The sequence below is a fragment of the Lactuca sativa genome, chromosome 5, assembly GCF_002870075.4.
Source record: "Lactuca sativa cultivar Salinas chromosome 5, Lsat_Salinas_v11, whole genome shotgun sequence".
Lineage (NCBI taxonomy): Eukaryota > Viridiplantae > Streptophyta > Magnoliopsida > Asterales > Asteraceae > Lactuca > Lactuca sativa.
In genome coordinates, this window is record NC_056627.2 from 299,583,123 (window position 1) to 299,607,334 (window position 24,212).

The 24,212-nt window shown below is 40.0% G+C and overlaps 1 protein-coding gene across 1 annotated transcript; it reads right to left on the reverse strand.

The window, feature by feature from the left end:
- Positions 1-10,173: 10,173 nt before the first annotated feature.
- On the reverse strand, positions 10,174-12,581 carry LOC111892611 (uncharacterized). Its single transcript, XM_023888663.3, has one exon. It carries the CDS (start codon positions 12,547-12,549, stop codon positions 10,525-10,527), a length of 2,025 nt encoding a protein of 674 aa, XP_023744431.1. The 5' UTR covers positions 12,550-12,581; the 3' UTR covers positions 10,174-10,524.
- Positions 12,582-24,212: the final 11,631 nt, after the last annotated feature.

A 24,212-nucleotide genomic window follows, 5' to 3' on the forward strand; every position in this document is an offset into this window, starting at 1 on the left:
AGAGTTTCGCCAATCCACATAACTCTTCGGGTGACTCTGGGCCGTCATCAACCTCTATCTGACCTATTGAATAAGCTCTCTCATTTTGAGCACTATCTTAGTGCTCCCCATGACTCTCTGCTCGAACTCTACATAACAGATAGGAGTCTAACACTTCCTCCCATACAGGAGCTCGAAGGGAGGCATGTCAATGCTTGAATGATAAGTTGTTGTTGTAAGAAAATGAAACCAACGGAAGGTAGGAGACCCACCTCCCACCAAAATAATTGATGCATGCCCGTATCATATCCTCAAGCGTCTGTATAGTCTGATCACTTTGTATTTATGTCTTCGGGAGATAGGCGGTACTGAAATGTAATCGGGTGCCCAACTCCTCGTGAAAACCTCTTCCAAAATCTTGAAGTAAAACGAATATCCCGGTCTGACACAATACAAGTCAGTAGTCCATGACATGCCACAACCTTTCGGATATAGATCCCATTCAATTTCTCGGCAGAAGAGCTCTCACTTATGGCTAAGAAGTGAGCATTCTTCGTCAAACAATCAACTATCTCCCGGTAGCATCAAAACCTCTCGTAGTCTTCGCTAATTTTGTAATGAAATCCATCATGATCTGCTCTCCTTCCACAGTGGAACCTCCAGGGGCTGCAACTTGTTGTGAGGGAGCTGATGTTCATCATTGACCTTCACGCAGGTCAAGAACTACTCCATGAACCATGCCACACCCCTATTCATACACGACCACCAATGGCTATGGTTTAGGTCAAGATACATCATTGTAGCCTCTAGATGAATGGAAATTTTCGACTTGTGGGCCTTATCCATCAACACTCGTCGAGTCCCACCAGCATACAGTACCCAAAACCATCCATAAAGAGTCAATAACCCCCTTTTGTCGATATCAAAGGCTAAAAACTGACCAACCGCCCGCTCACTCTTTCGATTCTCCAACTTGATGGCCTCCGATTGTGCATCTTTGATTATCTCCAAGACTGGAGTCATTACAATCATCCTCAAACACACATTCAAATCAGGGCACTGACTGCTCTCCAACTCAAGGCATCTGCCACCACATTGGACATGCCCAGGTAATACAAAATCTCGCAATCATAATCCATTACTTCATCGAGCCACCTCCTTTGTCTCATGTTCAGATTAGTCTGATCCATAAGATACCGCATATGCTTATGGTATGTGTAGATAGTACACCAAAACCCGTAAAGATAATGATGCCAAATCTTAAGGGCGTAAACCACCGCCCCCAACTCTAGATCTTGGGTGGGATACTTTTCCTAATAAGGCTTCAGTTGCCTCAAAGCGTACGCAATCACATGCCCTCTCTACATCAACACATCGCCCAATCCCGAAATAGATGCATCGCAGTAGACCACAAAATCCTCAACTCCCTTAGGAAGGGCAAGTATCGGCGCCTCACAAAGTCTCTGCTGAAGAGTCTCAACGATGCACGTTGCTCAGGACCCCATCTAAACAAAACATCATTCCTCGTAAACTTAGTGAGAGGAACTATAGAAATTTGAATAAATCACCAATAATATCCCCGCAAACCGAGAAAACTCCAAATCTTAGATGGAGACTTCGGAACCCCTAACTGCATAACCGCCTCTATCTTGGATGGTTTAACCAAAATACCGTTCTGATTGACAAGGTGTCCCAGAAACTGAACCTCACGCAACTAGAACTCACACTTACATAACTCGGCGTATAGCCTCTCTATTCTTAGAACCCCTAGAATCTTGTGCAAATGCTCAACATGCTATTCTCGAAAACGGATAATGACTCTTCACCGTCAGCTTGTTTAACTCCCGATAGTCAATACACATCTAGTGCGAACCATCATTTTTATTGACAAAAAGGATCAGTGCTCCCCACGTCAAAATACTCGGCCGAATAAATTCCTTTTCTAATAGTTCTTGAAGCTGGGAGGATAACTCCTGCATCTCAGGTGGCGCAAGGTGATACGGTGCCTTCGCAGTTGGTGCAACACCAGGGATCAGGTCAATCTGAAACTCCATCTGCCTCTTAGAAGGCACACTCGACAACTCCTCTGGAAAAACATAAGGGAAATCGTGCACAATACGAACACATGAGATAAAAACCAATCTCTTTTTGTCAACCTGAGTATCCACCACATATGCCAGAATACCTATGCACCCATGATGTAGACACTGTCTTGCCCTAGAGGCATATCAGAAAGTCGATCTAGTCATAGTAGCCTCTTCGTAGATGGTAAGCACTCCCCCACTAGGATCTCGAACCATCACCAACTGCCGCTCACAATCAATCAGAGCCCCAAACCAGCTCAACCAATCCATACCCACGATAACACAGATGTCTCCCGTCATAATAGGAATAAGGTTTATCGGATATCCAACCCCAAAAATCTCCAGTGCACGATCCCAATAAATGTCAGCAGAGGAGACCGCATGCTCATCAACTATAGAAACCCTCGGTGACCTACTCAAGGCCTCATGTGCAATGCTAAAACCAAGATAGAAAGATGATGACACAAAATACCGACTCACACCCAACTAAAGCAGCACTAGAGCAGGTATATAATTCACAAGAAAAGTACCTAACAGGAGCAATATCATAAGTAAACATACATCAAATTGAAAAAAATAATAAAGAAACACATACCAGCCACGACTTCCGATGTTGCTCTGGCATCCTCTGTTGTCAACTGAAACACTCTCCCTTAAGCCCTCGGAGCCTCAGCCTTCCCCTACCAGCCATCAGTAATACACAAGGTTGTTGGAGCAGGATCCTGAACCGTCCTCGATGCAAGTTGAGGACACTCGGACCTCATATGACCCGTATGGTTGCAATGGAAGCAAACTCGAAATCCCTTTGGGAAATCCTTCGCTATATGTCCATCCTTGCCACACATGTAGAAAATAGTCCATTACCGATAGGGTCCCTCATGACCCTTGCCGCACTTGCTGCAAGTGCAGCACTTCTGGCATCCAACTCTCGAGAGTGGGCTTTAACATCTTAGTCGTCGGCTGCGACTGTACTTGTCTTTTCTCTCTCCCCTGAGCCTATCCATCCCCTTTCTCCTAGGATCTAGCTTGATCTTCCTCCTCCTGGTGTTGGTCTGCAGCTCAATTAATGTCCAATACGAGGTGTTCGCCATGAACTCATGGATATCCTTCCTTAGGATACTCATATATCGGCTCACACATTCATGCTCCGATGACACATGCTCAGGGCTAAAAAAGGCCCTCTCATGGAACATCCTGGTGATCTCAGTCCCCGTCTTTGTCTTTTACTTGAGAGACGAGAACTCCTGGGCCAACTACTTTCTTTTAACCAATGGGCCAAACTCATCGTTGAACATCTCTGTAAATCTCTCCCAAGTCACTGCAGAATGCTCCACAAGAGAATATTCAATCGTCATAAACTTCCACCAGTCCTTTACTCCTAAGCAAAATAGGTTTAGCGCAAATCGAACCTTCAGATTCTTTAGACAGGAGCAAGTATAAAAGAAACCCTAAACATCAGAAATCATAACGCCCTATTTTCATAACCAAAAAGTTTTGTTTTATCTAAGTAAACCTTCCCAGTTATCAACCCATTATGGAGAAAACCGTTTATTACCAAAGACATTTATTGAAAATCAGAGTAATATTAAAGTGGGGAATCTTCATTGGTGCTGATGAATGTGTACAATCACGCCCTCACTTTCCCATGATGACCGATGATACCTGAAACAATAAACAACTGAGTACGCACAAAGCTTAATGAGTTTCCCCTAAAATACTCCATATGATAAACATACAAGCATGTATAACAACCCATGATCATCTAATTGAAATGCCCAAGCCCAATCAGTCCTCGGATTGGAATGACAACATGCAACGGGTCCAATCAGCCATCGGGCTGGAATATTCAGAGATTGTTGGCCTACCGCCTCAACCTAACTGCTCTTCCCCAGCCTCCGTGCCTAAGGCGTATAGTCGTCCCGCACCGGGTATCTTGGTCTACAGCACAAAGCAGGTGCGTCTCAACCCACTACTACTATATGCCGACATATAAACAACCAGGATCAAGTAGAAACATAATACAAGCAAAAAACAAATCATACAGCTCACTACGGCCTTCTAGTCCTCTCTCAACACACAATCCCGTTACCAGCTAACCTCTATGAAATACGTAACCATAAGTACCCAGAGGTGAGATAGGCACCCGAACAGATGATCCTACTCTAGAGCAACAACCAAACAAGGAACATGCAAGAAAGCCTAGATAAATAGTTCTCAGGCTATCCTACATGACTACATACAATCCCTAGGGCACTCCACTAGATGATAACCAACAATTACAGGTAGACATACAGATCTACATATCACTACCTCATAGAAACATCCTACATACCAGGATACAAATCTAATAGATCACTACAACATAACAACATCATATATACTTGGATACCGATCTAATAGATCACTATAACATAGCAACATACTAAGTACCAACAATCCAAGGTATAAACGACTGTATATACTCAGAGGTAAGATAGACACCCGGACATCTGATCCTACTCTAGAGCCACAACCAAACAAGGAATATGTAAGAGAGCCTATATCAAGAGTCATCGGTCTATCCTACATAACCATATATAGTCCCTATGACACCCCTCTACTAAAAGATAATAAAAACTTGTGGGACGGAGTTGGTTCCTTCGACCCGCAGGTACACTAAGGAAAAACTCATCTGAATCGAAGAACTCTAAAGCATTGCGATACGGTCCCTTTTTAGCATTGCTTGCACCCACGAATCCACTAATCACCAAAACCAAGTAAAATCTTAATCAACAACCCAAATTCTTCAAGTTTGACCCAAAGTCAAATTGGTCAAAAATTCAACGGTCAAACTTGATCAAGGTCAACGCCACATTGTGGGCCTCCTTGGCCATGCCAAAACAAAGACAATCACGATTTTTGACAGCCGCATGTCGTGGCTACCCTTTCCACACCGTGGCTACTAGAACATCACCAATTTCTCAATAAGAGCTTAATCATTTCAGATCTAAGCTCATACTTCTAGATCTATTTCTCCACACTTACTTAATGGATAAAGTTGGAAACTTTATCCATTAGGACCTCACCATAGGACAAGATCTTAAACCCTAAGTCCATTAAGTCGTAAATGTGGCCAAAACTGAAACATGAGGCTAAAAACACTCAAGCTAAGACCTTTTTCTCACTAGCTCAGAAGTTCATGACCAAATGAGCACCACATAAAACTTTGGAGTTCCTCAAACTCCAAGAGCACTCAAAAATGGGACCAAATCATCCAAAAATGGGCTCAAACATCAAATAAGAAACACAAAGGTCAAGATATGAACTTTATACCTCTAATAACTCATAAATGTGAAGAAGATCTTGGATCCAAGCTTTCTCCTTGCTTCCTTGCACCAAAATGACCCACCTTCTTCTTCAAGTTTCACCAAATGAAGCAAACAACCTGAAGATATAGCCACCAAGATCATTTCCATGGAAGAGAAGCTAGGGCTTCAAGATGAAGGAATGGAGGCTAAAAGATGACCTAAAATGGGGGTTAAGATGCTTAAATATGGATGAAACCATAAAATATATGGGCTTGGACCTAAACAGGCGCCATGTCATGGCCATCCATTACCACGCTGTGGTGTCTGTCGAAAACATGTGTTCGATAGGTATCACGCCATGTCATGGGCATCCAAGCCCCACGTCGTGGATGAGGGTCTGCTCCAAAAATCCTTATTTGATTTCTTAAGTCTTGGCCCACCTTCTTCGGAAAACGGGATGTTACAAAAATCCATCTCATCACAACAATCGGGTTCTTGGTCCCATCAAACTCTGGTGGTTTCATGTTGTTGAAATCCTTGTACCACAACGAAGCACCCCCCTACGGTCTCATAGTAGCAACGACTACGATGGCTGTGGCAGCAGCAGCCTCAGCGACAACGACATATGCTCATTGACAGTCTCGATCAGTATGGTCTTAATAAGCCTGAACATCTCTGTTATGGCCTCTCTAATTGTTGTAACCACCTTAGCGGAAACCATCCTACGGATCTCATCATCACTGCTACTCGGCCTCTCAGGGTCGCTGGAGCCTAAACCTCGGGTAAGCACCATAGAAAAGATCAAAATCAGGCTAAAGCACATATAATAACACTTACACAATCCTGCAAGTTCCTTAGTACCCTAAGATTCCTTCCTGAGTCGCGTACGGATCTAGTGCTTTTAGCAGTACGAGCCCATACTACCTTCCACGCCAATCCGTATTTGCCTCAAGTCGTCCTCTGAAGACCCTAAGTCACAAGAAATCTATTCTTCAAGGGTATCTATACACTCACCTTGCAGGTTCCTCAAAACCACTACTAAGAATCTAGGCGCCCATCCTATACTACTCCCCAACACGGCTCTGTCACGTAAAGATCTCCATTATCCTCGCCATTTACTTCGCGTATGCCAATCATACACAAAACATGACTCGATAGACAGTTGAATAAATGATTATGCCTCAAGTACATAACCAAACAAGGAACAAGAAGAAAGGCTAAATTAGGCATTCTAAGGCTAAAAAAATCCTATCCATGTATAATTATGTAGCATACACCAAGCAAATAGCAAACATAGGTTAAATCGTATAAAAGCATCCTCCTAGGCTAAAGGCGTTACAAATCAGGCAACCCTAACACACACTTCCTGCGAGATGCTTAGCCTATCAACTAGCATGCAGTTCTGTCAGTTCATAAGATAATAGCTCGACACAACACATAAAATAAGTAAAGATATTTTGGGAAAATCAGGGCTCGAGCTTTGGCTGATTGTACACACTGCTTCATCCGGTTTTCACCTTTGAAATTCTTTGTTTCTCTTTTGAAATTTTTTTATAAAAACTATTAGATCCTTAATTTGAGTTTGGAATCCCACAAGTGTCCATCCAAATCCCTCAAACCACGGCTTTGATACCAAATTGTACAATCCAAATTTTCAATAAAATTTTTTAATTTTAGAATTCACATAAAACATTTTTCATAAAAACCATCCTAAGAAAATCACAAGTGTCAAATACAAATCATTATTGAAATATCATAGTGTCCCAAAATATTCGGAATCATAAACTTCATGTGCATGTGTAAAATCAAGCTTTCACCTTCCCACGTTCATCAGAAGTACCTGAAACACATGTAATCAACAAATGTAAGCACAAAACTTAGTGAGTTATCCAAAATATCACATACAACACAAAATAAAATAACAACTATAGGTTATCAGCAACCCTAGAGAATAGTCAAAGTCTTAGTGGGCAAACAACATGCCTTGTGGGTTATCAACAACCCTGGAGACTACTCAAAGACTCAGCATACACAATATCACATAACACAGTAATAACACATAGACCGATCTGGTCAACACATATATATTCTACCACACAGACAAGAATAGTGAGGAGACTCACCTTGCACAAATGATTGATATAACTCACATCCAAACTGCCGGAACTAGACTCTGCCTATTAATTACACCAATTAACCTGAATTAATAATTAAGGTAATTTTCCATACTCCACTAATCCTAAACCAAGTCTAATCCAAATTTGGGGAAAAACGATTTTGCCCCTTGCAAACCCAAAACCCTCACAAATCCACCTAAGGCACAATTGGTCAAAAGGTCAACAAAAGTCAAAGGTCAGCACTCTGACCATTACATGCGGCGTACTCAAATCTATGCTAGGCGTAGAGCGTAAGGCAGGAAGGAATCGGGTTCGCAACATACTACACTGGGTGTAGCCATAATTACGCTTGGCGTACACGGCTTATCCCAAAACTCAATTTTTAAGTTCTTAATCGTTAAGACACTTTACCCAATCCTTAGATATGACTCTAAAAGGTATCCTAATCCAGGAAGTCATTGAATTTATGTCTTTATATGGCTAAAGAGATCTAAATCCTAAAACCCTAACTTCTAACATCACCAAAACTCCATAACTCATGCATGGAGGAAAGGAAAGGATCAAGCTTGCATTTTATGACATTATACACCCTAAAATTCCTGAAAGGACAACTCATATGCTATGGAGTATTCCATACTCACAAAGATCAATGTATTGGGAAAAAATGAACATAAATCTAAGCTTAAACAAGATCTAGCAAAACAAGCTCCAAGGTATGAACTTTATACCTTCAAAAGATGAATAAGGAGATGTAGATTCTGGATCCAAAAGCTTGAATGCAACACCACCTCTTGAATGACCTTCCTTCACTACCAAGAACACTCAAAAATCACTCACAAGGGCCAGGATTTCAATTTTAGGGTTTAAAGGAATGGAGGTTAGTCATAAGAAGGTCCAAGGCGGATTAAGATGTTTAAATAGGGGACACAACCCTAAAAATTTAGGGTTAAAAAGTTGCACGAGTACGCCCGACATACTCCCATGTACGCTGAGTGTACTCCACCTTTGATGCACCACAAGCTGTTGACTTACACCCGACGTACTGCCTTGTACGTCCTGCGTAAGGGCCTTATTCGCAACAATTTTAAAATATTAAGGGCTAAAATGAAAATACTTGACATCAGGTGGTACACAAATCCCGTCAGTTTTGGAAACCATTGATTAATCCATTGAACTCGAGATTCTCCTAACTAATTTAGAAGATAAAAACCCTAATCTGCCATGCATATATATATATATATATATATATATATATATATATATATATATATATATATATATGACTGCTCATTTGAGTCGTATAGAACTCTTCTAAGCTCTTATTCTTCTAAAAAAACTCAAAACTGTCTGGCAATTTGGCTAGTGTTTCTGTTCCTAGATACACAAGTGTCCTTTTGAATTATCCTAGACTTACTTTCCTATAATCCAGGCATAGGGTGGAAATATCAGTTCCGAAAGTGAGCTTACACGATCCATAAGGAATCTAGTTCTCCATCATCACCCTTCTTATATTACTCTCCAACAAAAGTGAGTACTGGTTTACGTAAAGGTTTAATTTAACCTAAATGTTTGCCAACTAGGATCATATGTGGAAGTTACATTAGCTTTTTGCCTACTCAGAACATGAAACACATGAAGCAAACCAGATAATTGGTTAAATTTACACCAAAATTGTAAACTTAGTGACTTAATTAGAAAAAAAAAAGAAAATAGAATGTCAAAATCAAAATTATATGTAAACTTAGTGTCTTTTATGTAACAAGCCCTCTATACACATCATACTCTTTATTGCACGCTTACACGTGCATTGAAGTATTTAATGGAAAACACATTCCTCGTTACCTACATTGTACCATAACTCACGATCTTCACATTATGCATTTTTCTGTTTTCCCACTATCACATACGGGTACTACTAAAACATTTGTCGAAACCGCATAACTTCCTACTAATCTACTATTGCTTTTTTAGTTCCATTGTCCTCTTTCTAAAGGTATATTTGTATTTTTGTGACAATTTTAAATCATATGCCTTGCTTACGATCTAGTACAAAAACTAACATAGTGAACATGTTTCATTTGCTCACATTCAAGTGGTTACATTTATTCATTGTATTAGTTTATAGATAGATATCTTTGATATACCCCATAGTTGTTCTATAAGGTCACGTTCCACCTTTAGTATTAGCGGAACTCCTGCTCGAACTACAGTGTTATTTAAACAAAAGATTTAACTTTATATTTGGATGAGGAGGTTTATGTTAACTTCTATCTCAACCATACCAATATACATGTTTTGTGAATACAGCTAACCATCACAAGAATTACACAAATTACAATATTTTTGTCCCGAAGATGGGAGCGAGCGATGAGTGAAATTACACATGTGAGGTTCATAGTTCAAACTCTGGTACATAAAAAATATTACTAGTATGTAGGTCATTCAAATGATGCAGTTTACTGTTTTTTTAAAATTACTATATGCACAACCACACAAGTGATACATTATCACAGAAATCTTGTCATGATGAATCTTTATAAGTTTATATCTATATCTAACCCATATGATACATCAAACAAATTAGGTCATGGGTATTTACCAAGAATTTCATCATGCTTCTCAAGTTATTGCTAAATTCGTTTATTCTCATCCATCAAATTGTAAAAAACAAGTGTCCAAAAGCACACCATTGAGAAGATGTGTAAGTAACACAAGCCAAATGGATGATATTTTATTATGTTATTCTACATATTAAGTCACTTCATCAATAAATCAATAAAAACGTATAATCAAAATCGAAAACTTCAAAACCTTTTGGAGGCTAAGTGCCTAAGTATAGCAAGAAATTACTATATTAGCCTTCGAATCAAAACCTTCATACTTCAACAATTTCTCCGAGATGCTAAAGCGATCATCAACGAGAATCATAGCCATCAATGCACGATGTACAGTCTCACATGACTACGTATTCGAGTAAACAATAGATATGTCGATGATCATAATTCCTCGTAGGGGTATTAAAGGAATTTCCCTCTAATTTAGGCTTCATAATGGGCTTTAACCCGTTTTGTCTTTGAATGAATTTATCTTTTCCATTCTCCATTCATCTTTAAGTCTCGATATAAAAGTATCAGCTTTAGCATTGACGTCTGGGCTAGGAAAAAATAAGGGCCCTGGCCCGGAAGTAGGCCCAACTAAATCACCACCGCCGGCGCCGGTGCCGATCGTTGTTGATGACAAATCAACGTCATCACGATCCGGTGAACTGCAGACGGAACTGTGGGTGCTCCGTAACCTGACAAAATCACCACGGAGCTCGAATTTCATCGCCGGCATCCTAAACGGTGGTGGAGGTGGCGGCATTGGAATCAGCGGGGACTGTGAGCCGCTCGGGAGAAAATCATCCCTTTCATAGTAACTGGTGGCGGTGGGTTTTGGAAGGGGAGGTTTGCCTTTGCTCGTAGAATTGTGGTTACGAGGCTCCAATTTTGGTGGAGACGAAGGAGATGGAGGTTGAGGTTGACTTCTACGCTTAGATACTTTTTTTGATTTTACAGGAGTGATGTATCTTGGTGGTGTCATCGGCGGTGGTGGTGGAGGTGGCGGTGGAGGTGAGGAAGCAGTATTAGAGGAATTGAAACGCTTACTCTTTGTTCCGTTTTTGAATAAGTTGTTCATGATTGAAGATGGCGGCGGCGGAGGCTGTGGTGGTGGAGGAGCGGTTGAAGGTGAATGAAACCGCTTGCTTTTGCTGCCGCTGGATTTGAATAAGTTGTTGAAGATTGAGCTCGGCGGCGGAGGTGGTGGAGGTGGAGGAACTCTTGGTGGAATTGTTGCAGTAACGGAGTGAATTTTCTTATGTTTGCCTCCTTTTTTGAACAGATTTTGGAACATAGAAGGAGGCGGCGGTGGAGGTGGTGGAGGCGGTGGCGGCACAACCGTTTGTTGTGGCTCCTCTGTATTCGGTGATTGTATAAAATGTACTGAAGGTGGAGATGAATCTGAACTACTAGAACTATTTCTCAATCTCCGTTTGTTTTTCTTCTTACTCTGATTGTACAACGAAGATATGGCTGTAGCTATCTCCTTCGTAGCATCACTTACTTTCCGCTCCAGTTTCTTATGTTTATGATGAGATCGCGGCAACCACACCTCCGTCTGCCGAGGTGGTGGTGGTGGTGGAGGCGGCGGCGGCGGGGGTGATGGGGGAGGATGATAGGATTTCACTTTATCCAACTCATCAGATTCAATTTTCCTCTCATTTTCAACCTTTACTTTCCGTCCAACACTTCTGAACGAATGCCTCCTCGAATTCGCCGGCAAAGCAGAAGGCGGCGGCGGCGGCGGTGGAGGAGGCGTCACAGATACCTGTTCCCGAAAATCCGAAGCACTTGGTTTAATCTCAAAAGTATCCACAACAATTTCCTTCACTTCAGAAAACTCACCCCGATCCGCTTCACTCCGCCTTGATCGCTGATGAATATCACCGGAAACTGGCGTGGATTGATAGAAATCCTCCCTTGCCCTCCCTTTCTCCCTACCGATCCGCCGTGCAAGGTTGTTATAATACCCAGACACCGGCGACGAATAAATATCGACGTCAAAATCATCAAAAAACCGACTCCGATGATCACCGTTCTCCCACAACGGCTCCTGCCTCAAATCCGGATACGAACTGCTACTTCTCATTCCACCCGTCGCCACTTTCCGATCCGAAAACGAGACCCATTGACCCGACGACTCCGCACTATTCCTGCTCTCTGCTACCAAACCGTTCGCCTGATCGGCGACGTCCCCGGAGGACGAAACTTCATCATTTCTTCGAGCCAAAACACCGCAAAGAATCGCAAAAAGTACAAGGAAAATGTTAAGGGAATCCCAGGTGGACTTTACAGAACTTGGTTTTAGGATATGTGAAGTATGGAATAGAACTGGTGGGAGGAAGAAGAAGAGGAAGAGCAGTGCAATGATGGGCAGAATTATGATCAGTACAACAGGGTCAATGAGCGGTGTACGGCGGCGATTGGTTGCAAGTGTTGGTTGGGACCAGAAGTTGGGTGGCGCGTCGGGATCTTGCTCCATTGCTATTAGTTGGAGAAGTTTAAACTAAAAGTTGAAGATAAAGCATTTATATAGAGAGGTACATAAAAGATAAATATATTTTAATTCAAAAATAAAATAAATTTAAAATTAATAACTCGAAGCAAGAACACATGGCATATTTGAATGGCACTTGATTTTAAAAAAATGTATCATTCGTTTTCAGATAATTTCTGGAAATATTTAATAAATCTCTTTGTATGATCTATCCTCTACAGATGACATGTACATATGATATCTATTATGTACATATTAATATAGTGATGGTTATTGATTATCGAAGAATATAACTATTTTTGAAAAAAAATACTATTAATGAAATATACATATAATTTTAATTAAAAAAATAGTTGGTTATAGAAGGGTAAAATGCTTTTTTTTTTTTTTTTTTTTTTTTTTGGGCACAAAAGCACAAAATAATGAAATCTGGATTTTAAGAAACAAATTTATAATTGTTCTTTACATGAAAGCAAATTCAATTGTTTAATAATCATTTTAGTAAGAATGAAAAAAATTAAAATGCAAATTTATAAATCTTGCAAAGAATGTAAACATTCTTGGAAAAACTTAAAGATATTATGGAAAAAATAATAAAAATTACAATTTCAAAACTTTAATTCTTATTGGAGTGGTTATAAACAAATACAAAACTATATTTCTTTTCAAAAATGAAAGAATTAGAAGAGAAAAAACATAAATTAAAAGCATAATTCTAACATTCTCAGAAAAATATGAGAAATCTAACAACAAAAATACATTACAACAAACATAAATATTAAGAAAAATCGAAGAATATAAGATTGTCCAACAGACTTGGAAAACAAGATAAGTACAATGATTGTCTTTCATGCAGGTATTGTAAAACTTATTTATATGCAAGTTAATTATAGGATTGTAAGAAAGATAAAAACATATTAGAATTTGCACAATGATCCTAACATTTTTTGTAACCAATCCCCAAGGAACATAGAATCATCAATAAAGAAGAAATAGAAATGAGAAATCAGAGGTCCTTCACTTCCCACATTTTCTTCATAATACACATCATGAGTTCTAACTTCTTTGTAACACCATATAAATCCCTTCCATTGCAATGATGAAAATAAATAAGATAAGGGATCTCCTTAAGACAACCTCATTTTAAATTGTAATTCAAAGGTTGGTGAACCATTTACAAGAACAGAAGCTATAAAGGCTCTAAGACATGTTGAGATCCAACCCCACCATTTTTCACCAAAACCCGTCTTTTGAAGTGCATAAACCAAATCCCATACACTTAGAGAGTTGTATGCCTTCTCAAATTTAACTTTAAGAAGCATGCCCTTCATTTTATGCTTCTTATACCAACAAATAGTTTCATTTAACATCAAGGTAACATCAAGAATCTTATGTTTCTGAAAGTCGACTTATCCTAACTAATAACGTCCCTAATGACTTCACACAAGCAATTACCAATAATTTTCAAATAATCTTATATTGGCAACCTATAAGACTTATAGGCCTAAACTCTAGCCGAATGCCTTAAGACCTCATTAGGACTATAATTAGCAATCAACAGACGACATATTTACTCGTGAGAAACATTTTAGATGATCCCATCATCATTAACTAGGTTATTACTTAGGATAAAAAATGATAAGGAAAATACAGTTTTTCAATCTCAACTTTAATTGGGTACTTGATGGCCTTAATTGGTCATATTTGGAGAACATGATGTCAACGATAGGATTTGGTGCCATGTGGATAAATTGGACAATAAATCAACAAATGTATTAAATGATAATCTAACCAAGAAATAAAATATGAAAGGGGTGTATGTTAAGGAGACCCTCTTTTATCACTGTCATATAAGGCCTTAAATTAGTCATGGATGACACTGTAGATATAGGGGTTTAAAAATAAGCAACTGTCGAGACTAACAATCCAACTCTTTCCTTACTTAAATATGATGATGCCACTATATTCATATGTGAATTGTCACACCCCCAAACCAGAACGGCGGAATCGTTCGAGGGAGGATGACTTCATGTAGTATCGTAACAGTTGAATACATAGTAAAGAAAGTAAAACAACCATCATATATATAATTTAAAAGTTACATTGTTGAATGATACTTGTTTCAAAACAAATTACAAAATGATGACAAAATGAGTTTTAAACCGACGCCTTAGCGTCACTTCTGCAAAAGCTGAAGTTTACCTGTATTACTGAATCCCTGAGAAATACAAGTAGATTTGAAAGAGTAGATCAATATTTAAGCTGGTGAGTTCATAAGTATTTAATGTCAATGTTTGTATAAAACGGAATGAAATTATTTATAGATGTTTGAAAACTCCTAGAAAATCTCATATTTCCTACTAGTATAAAAGTAGTCTTCTACCAAGACCCTACTGTTTTCGAATGTTTGCTTCTAGAAATCCAATATTTTTCCATAAGTGTGTGGTAGTTTAAAAGTTCCAAAACTGTAATGCAATAGTGTTTTTCATGCCTAGAATAGTAGATTTATGTATGTGTAAAATCACTAAGGCATTTGATAACCCCGTAAATCAATGTGTTTTTAATACTCCATGCGAGTTTTATAACTATACTATTGACCCAGACTGCTTGTAACAACGTTCTTCAGGCATTAGAATGTTATGATGTTTGTCACCCCAGACCTGTCGGTCTAACTGTAGCTAACAGTTTAGGTGCAGGATTGTCGATCCTGTATAGATCTATACACAAGTATCACGCTCTCCCTACAAGAGATTATAGTATATAATACAGGACTTTAACTGCATAGTTGAAAGTACGTGAAGTTAAATGTTTCATAAAGCTGAGTATCAAATAGATTTGCGTATGAAAAGTCCATTCGTTCTTGTATATGAAAGTATTTCCTTGATATAGTACTTCTAGTATGTAAAATCTCACAAATATCTAGTAAACTATACCTATTATAGCTTTGCCAAATGTGTGATTCATTTGTAAGATAACCCCTAGTGTAGTGTCGACTTTGTATGTAAAGTATAACATTTGTAATAACATTATTGAAGATTTATACTCAAAATATAAAGAAAGTGTTTGATATTTATATAACAAAAGTATAGCAAAAGATTGATGTTTTTCACACGAGGATAACCGTATGTACTTGTATCCCCCCCTCCTAAAAGTGTATAAACGCATTTACAAAACATTTGAAAACGTAGTTGTAGGGGTATGAACTCACCTGATAGATTAAAGAAAGTGAGACGAAAACCGAGCAGAACTTCGGCAGGAGAAAGCGGATTTCTCGGGATTCTCGGGAATCTCGGGAGCGTAAAACTTCCTTCGGGACTTGGGTATGAAAACCGGGACTTCAGGATATTTCTTGCACGCAAAACGGGGTAAAAACGCCAAGAGAAGGAGAGAAAATGAGCAGTTATGCCCGGAACCCTCACATCCCTTTTATAGGGGCTGGAAACCCTCGGTATGCGGGGCATACCTCCAGGTTACACGGGGCGTACCGGACGTAATGCATGACACACTTCGAATGGGAGGTCCGATGGGAGAGCCTGTTGGCCGATGGGACGAGGCTCCTATCCTCTGTCCGATGGTAATGTGATTTTTCCAACTTCTAAATTGCGTAACTTTTGCGTACGAGCTTCGTTTTTCGCGTTCTTTATATCCACGCGTAGGTGAGAATATACTGTACAACTTTCATTTAGACTCCATCAAAAAAATTTGATTTTATTTTCAATAATACAATTTTAACAGGCCAGGACAAGAAAAGTCCGTTAAAAATCCATAACTTCTTCATCCGATGTCCGTTTTCGTCAGCCTTTTTACCGTTGTACTACTGTTGTTGAGATCTTTGATTCTCATTTAGGTTGTTTTGGCTAAAAATCGCTCGATATCTATTTCGAGGTTTTAGCTGTCTACCGCTATCCCGAAACTTCGAAAAATCATAACTTCCTTATATGAAGTCAGATTTAGGCGTTCTTTTTATGTATGTTCACGGTTTAATGATATCTATGACTTTTATTTCATTATATCAAAAGAGATTACAATTCTTGACTTTTTAGGTCATTACATTGATTCGAAATATCGGGTTGTCACAGGAATGATCTATGGAAAATTCCCAAAATATTATATGGATTCTTTTGTGTTTTTTTGTCCCCTCGTACCTCAAAATGAATCTCAATAAGATCTAGATGACAGGGATCAAAGTCAATAATTCGAATGTGACATAAATAAATAGTTGGATCTAATTGGGGTTTTTAGGTTACAATTACATTTTACATACGTAATTTCACTTAACTCTTAAGGGTACATGCAGCCTAAATGGATTTATGACTTTTCTCAATTAATAGCAACATGCTTATGAAACAAAAACTAAAACCTTATGATAATCGAAATCATGAGTAGAACCACATACATTTGCATAATTAGAATTAAGCTAATTAAAACACAAGAAGTCTCCTTGGAAAACTAGCTCCAAAAATATGTTAGCCTCTAATGTGTCATACCCAAAACTCAAGAAACCCTAGGATTAAAGGAGAGAGGGGAGAGGATGGAGAAATTTAGATTTCTCTATGTGGTTATGGAGTGGCCAAAATTACAAGGAGTATGCTCCTTTATATATTTGTCTGATAATCCTAAAAACCCTAGTTTTGAATTCAAAATAATAATATTTAATCCAATAATTATCTAATTTGCTTTTATCAGTTGGAAGCTTCCAGAAACCCTATCCAATGGCACCAAAATTGTCCACCATACAGGGAGGTTCTAAATCATCTATTTTGTTCAACTATGGAACAATTACAACTCACCCTTGCACCTTTAATTGATTCTAATTAACCCATAATTAATTCCAATTAATAAACCATTTATCTCTCTTCTATAATTAATCCAAGCCATTTCCTGGTTAAAAAGGATTTTACTTTAATTATTCAACATTATACCAATTTAGTTAGGACCTTATACAACTTAATCCAACAGTCTCATACTTGGATAACTCACTAACTACAGTTGTTAGTATAACTCTGAATAACCAGTCAAGAGTGTTTTCCAAAGACACCGCCCAACTCTAATTAGACATCGGTCCTAAGATAAGTGACCAGCTATCCCTTCAATCTTTCTGATATCGTTTGGACAGGAGACATAGATTAGAATCAATCTCATTGTCCAAGATTCTGTTTCTCAATTTCCTAATTTATTATGATGCCATTAGATCACTAAGTGAACACATCAATTTAGTTTCGGCTGGACCCAACACTAAAATGTCAACATCAAATCACTGAGGGCCCAAAAATATCGCTTTTCCTATTAAGGCGAAAGGACCGAATAAATTTTGACTGTATAATCATATATTTTACTCACCAAATCATGCATAAAATTACACTTTATAACATCCAGCTACAAGATGTGTTGGAGTACACCAATGCACAACAAATTTTCAAACTATGACTTATATATCTCCGTTTTAAGAATAAAAGATATTATCGTCTTAGAATTACTCATGATTGAATCCATGAAGTAATCTCTAAGCGCGGGTTTAACCAATACTCAAAATCCCCTTTTTTCAAGTATTCATGAACTCACAATAGTCCCTATGCAATGTCCAATCCCTATGGACAATATATTAACAATTCATAACATTCTTAAATCAATAGTTACTCCTAAAGTATCATTGGTTGTGGCATTTTGAATAAATTAATATTCTAGAAGTAAAACATCCAAAGCGAAACGTAAAAATAAATTAATTGGAAAATGGTATCACAAACTTTGAACATAAATAAATCTCTATTTAATTAATCACCATTCAGTTATAATTTATTACTGTTACATTGTTTCAAAACATCAACTAACTACTAAATCTAGAATCAAACATCATCTTTTATCCCAATGCTCCTATCATGCTCGAAGTGTTTAATCTTGCTTAATCCCTTTGTTAGAGGATTATCAGGATTATCCTATGATTATACACGATTCACCACAAGTGCACCTTCTTCTACTTTGACGTAGTGGTATTTTCTTTCGATATATCGCACCTTCGTTGTCACAAAATATCTACATTGGTTCTTGGATTGATGGAACAATTCCAAGATCTCTAATAAAATTCTTCAACCACATGGCCTCTTTGTTGCCTCGCTTGCTGTGTTGTACTCCGATTCACAAGTAGAATCAACCACTATTTGCTTCTTGGAACTCTTCCAGGTCATCGCTCTATCATTTAATAGAAATACTCTACCAGATTGCGAATAACTAATATCTCGATCTGTTTAAAAACTAGCATCACAATAGCCACTCACCTTATGTTCATCTTTGCTACCAAAAACTATGATCATATCTTTTGTTTTCTATAAATACTTAAGAATGTTTTTCACTGCATTCTAATGAGATAAACAAGGGTTTCCTTGATATCCGCTAACTATTCTTATAGCATGATCCATATCATGTCGAGTACATGTCATAACATACATGATCGATCCTATAGCAGAAGCATATGGGACTTGACTCATCATATCAACATCCTTATCACTACTTCGACTTTGATCCTTGCTCAAATTAACGGTACGATGCATAGGTAAGTCCCCTTTCTTGGAATTCTTCATACTGAATTGTTTCAATATTTTATCCAAGTATTTACTCTGGCTAAGTCCTAGCAAACGTTTATGCCTATTCCTGTAAGTCCTTTTTCCAAGAATGTAAGTAGCCTCTCCCAGATCCTTCATTGCGAAACATTTCCCAAGCCAATATTTAACTTCTTGCAAAGTTGGAACATCATTTCCTATTAGGAGTATGTTATCCAAATACAAGACTAGGAAGGTCACTACACTCCCACTAGCTTTGACGTACACTCAAGACTCATCTTCACTTCTAGAAAACTCTATGACCTTTTAATGAAATCAAAGATTCCAGCTACAAGATGCTTGTTTTAATCCATAGATAGAATTCTTAAGCTTGCACACCTTATTAGGGAATTCGACATGTTCAAATCCTTTTAGTTGAGCCATGTAAGCATCCTCAACTAGTTTCTTGTTAAGAAAAAGCAATTTAACATCCACGTGGCATACTTCATAGTCATAATGCGTAGCTATGGCTAGCATTACCCAAATTGACTTAATGTTAGCAACTAGCGAAAAAGGTTTCATCATAGTTAACCCTTTAGGTTTGAGTAAAGCCCTTTGAAACCAACTTTGCCTTGAAGGTCTGTATTTTACCATCCATGTTGGTCTTCTTCTTGAAGATCCATTTATAGCCTATATTCTTCCGACCAGGAGCTTAATCAGGGAAGCCCAATATGGTGGCCGATGCGCTTAGCCGTAAGGCGGCACCGATCAGGGATGTGTGTATGAGGATGACGGTGGTGACTCCACTGCGAGAGCAGATTCGGGAAGCTCAGGAGGAAGCTATGAAGAAGGAACATCGGAAGAGCGAGCGAATAGTGGGTCAAGTCACCTCCTTCGATTATGATAGCCGAGGATTATTGACACTACACCGTATGGTGTGGGTGCCGTATCACAGAGGCGTGCGCCAGATCTTGATGGAGGAGGCGCACAAATCCCGATTCTCTATTCATCCAGGGGCGACGAAGATGTATAGGGATCTTCGTCTAGACTATTGGTGGCCCTGCATGAAGCAGGATGTGGCTTGGTACGTCGAGCGATGTTTGACCTGCAGGAAGGTCAAGGCCGAGCATCAGAGACCGCACGGCAAGATGCAGCCGTTGGATATCCTGTTGTGGAAATAGGAAGATATTACAATGGATTTTATCACAAAGCTTCCCCAGATTGCGCAAGGAGTAGATTCGATTTGGGTCATCGTAGATCGATTGACCAAGAGCTCCTATTTTATTCCGATCCAGGAGAGTATCTCGGCCGAAAAGTTGGCCGATATCTATATCAGGGATATAGTGGTGCGGCATGGGGTGCCAGTGTCAGTGATATCAGACCGAGATGTGTGGTTCACTTCCAGGTTTTGGAAGAAGTTTCATGATGAGTTGGGCACTCGTCTGCATTTTAGCACCGCCTTTCACCCGCAGACGGATGGTCAGAGCGAGCGGACCATCCAGACGTTGGAGGATATGTTGCGGGCATGCGTGCTAGACTTTGGTGGTAGTTGGGATACCTATCTTCCCTTGGCTGAGTTCTCGTACAACAACAGCTACCACACGAGTATCGACTGCCCTCCATTCGAGATGTTGTACGGATGGAGGTGCAGGACCCCGATATGTTGGGGTGAAGTTGGCCAGAGGGTCATGGGGAGCACAGAGGTGGTGCTCAAGACGACCGAGAGAATCCAGCAGGTTCGAAGCAGGCTTCAAACTGCGCAGAGTCGGCAGAAAAGTTACGCCGACAAGCGCCGATCAGACGTGGAGTTCCAGGTCGGGGATATGGTTCTCCTGAAGGTGTCGCCTTGGAAAGGCATCATTCGATTCAGGAAGCAGGGCAAGTTGGGCCCAAGATACATTGGTACGTTCAGGGTTGTAGCCCGGGTGGGCAAGGTGGCATATAGGTTGGATCTGCCAGCCGAGCTCAGTCAGATCCACAGCACCTTCCATGTCTCCCAGCTGCGGAAGTGCCTAGTGGATGATTCAGCGGTGGTGCCGCTAGAGGATATACAGGTTGATGACAGTCTGAATTACATTGAGTGCTCACTCGCAATCCTAGACCGGAAGTTGAAGGATCTGAGGAACAAGAGGGTGGAATTATTGAAGGTGCAATGGCAGCACCGAAAGGGTTCAGAATGGACTTGGGAGCCGGTGGAAGAAATGATGGAGCATTACCCCGAGCTGTTTCAGGATCGAGCAGCAGACTTCGAGGACGAAGTCTAAAATAAGTGGGGGAGATTTGTAGCGCCTGGTTCCTGGTATGTAAAATTTATCTAAGTGTTTTGCATTTTTAGCCTTGGACTCGGCGAGTTGTAGGCCCGACTCGCCGAGTAGAGACGGGATATGGAACACGTTTAAGTTGGCGACTCGGCGATTCCATATTCTGGACTAGGCGAGTCCCCGCTGTCTGATGAAACCCTAATTTCAAGGGTTTGCACCCTATTTAAGTCATCTTATGCGCCCCCAAGCTCGCCCCCTTCACCCTCAGAGCTCCCTATATCGTCGAACCCTTGTTCCTTGTGAGATTGAAGTGCCTTGGTGTGTTTTCTTGAAGATTTTGAGAGAAAAAGGAGAGTAGATCAAGAGGAGAAGAAGGAGGCCAGACATCTTGGTGTTATTCAGTGATTTCCTTGAGGTATAACTCAGTTTCCCTCTGTTTTCATGCTTATAGTCCCTTAAAGCTCCATTAAAGTCCTTCTTGAGCCATTTCCAAGCTTGTTTATGAATTAGGGTTTTGTAATAAGTTGATTAACCTTTAGATCTAAGCATGATTGAGCTCCAGGAGCTCGTATCTACTGCCTTTATGAAGCCATATTGCATGAAAGCCCTAGATCTACTCTTTTAGTGCATTTTGAGCCCTAAAACCTTCATTGTTGTTTATTTACACCTAAAGTTGGAAACTTTATGTGTTAATCAAGACCTAAGAACCCAGATCTATGTATGGCATGAGCTGGATTCAAGCAAAATCGAGTATATAGTATTTGCATGTGAAAGACTCGGCGAGTCGTTCATCGGACTCGGCGAGTCGAGTCGCGAGTCCACGAGTTTTCCCCTTTTCGTGTTTGCTGAGTGGAGTAGTGAGTCATGTGGTGTGACTCAGCGGGTCAGAAGCCAGAATCACTCATGAAGGAACTCGGCGAGTCAATGCCCTGACTCGGCGAGTTCAAGGCAATCTTCTTGTCTCAAGAACAGACTCGGCGAGTTGTTCATACAACTCGGCGAGTCTCAGCATAGAATGTTCTTCGGGTGAAGATGAACTCGACGAGTTGTTCATACAACTCGGCGAGTAGGATGAAGGACTATTGGACCTTGGTTTAGAAGGAAAACTCGTCGAGTCAATGCCTAACTCGACGAGTAGAGACGGGATTATGGTCAATCGAATGGATAGGGACTCGGCGAGTTGGCAAGCCAACTCGGTGAGTCGGGTCAACTGGAAGTTGACTTTGACTTTGACTCTTGGCTTGGTTAGGGGTAAATGGTCATTTTACCCTGAGGTCGGTTAGCAGTATTTGACTGAGTGTTTTGTGGGAATTATAGCCGGAGGGTTTCCGGGGCAGCAGCAGCAGAAGACAGTCAGTTCCCATGCAGATCAGCTGCTACTTTGAGGTGAGTTACCTTCTAGTAGCGGTGGTTCTACGGACACAATGTCGACCCACTAGTAAGAGTTGTATGATAGATGATTGTCTCTGTGATATTCATCTAGGGTTGCTACTACCTGTGATATGTTTATGTGCTAGTATGATATGATGCCATGTGCTAGTGACAGTAGGGGAGATAGTCCCCAGATTACCGGTCGATAGGGCCGAAGGGGCGGTCATGCCCAGCCATGCTAGATAGATTATGTGATATTTGTTATGTGGTAGTAGTAGGGGTGAAATAGTCCCCAGTATCCGGTCGAGAGGACCGAAGGGGAGACCAGCACCCAGATATGCTAGTCAGTATCCGGTCAAGAGGACCGAAGGGGAGACCAGCACCCAGATATGCTAGTCAGTATCCAGTCGAGAGGACCGAAAGGGAGACCAGCACCCAGATATGCTAGTCGGTATCCAGTCGAGAGGACCGAAGGGGAGGCCAGCACCTAGATATGCAAGCCAGTATCCGATTGAGAGGACCGAAGGGGTAGGTCGGGCACCCGGATATGCCTGACAATATATGTATGTTATGTGATTGTATGGTATGTGGTATGTTGGGGGAACTCACTAAGCTTCGTGCTTACATTTTTCAGTTTTGGTTTCGGGTACCTCTTCTTCGAAGGGGAAGGAGCTGGCGCGGTAGTGGCACATCACACACATGCTTTGTATTCCGCACTATGAGATCTTCCTGGGGATTTGTACTCTGACATTATTATGTTTTATAAAATGTTTTTCCAAACACGTGTTATCTTTTATGAAATGATATGATTGGTGAACGTTTTATTTCTAATGTCTTGCTAAGTACATGTTTTAAAAAATGAAATTTTTGGCTCGTATTTTTGGGATGTTACAAGTTGGTATCTGAGCCCTGGTTTGAGGGATTCGGACACACCTTCAGGGGTGTCTGAACTCAAATCGAGGGATTAAAAGATTTTGAAAAAGAAAATGTTTTTTGAAAGGCTAAGTAAAAAAAATTGTAAGGAACAAAGTGTGTGATGTGCGCGACCGGCCGAGCTCAAGTAAGTATTCCCTAAAGTACCCATACAAGCTTATGTTATGTTTATCAGTTTCAGTAGAACAACATGCTAGAATAGGACTAACGATCTAGGAGTGATGCCTTATGTGTCTGCTTTATGTGCTTCAGTGTATGAAAAACTGCATGCTAGAATTGAGTAGACTGCAGTAGGATAGCCTGTTTAGGTTATGCCTGATAGTATAAGTTTAGCATTGTATGCTAGTTCAGTTTCTCTTTATGAGGACGAATTTGATTGAGATTGTTTCCTATTGTCTGAATGCTGCTTGCTTTGTGCTTCGTGGGACTCTGAGTGATGGGAGTTTGACATTAGGTGAATACGTCACGTCACAAGTGATCATAGTTGAATAATCTTAGAGTGCTGGATTTGGTCCTATTGCGCAACTCTTGTCTGAGTCTAACCGTTGTA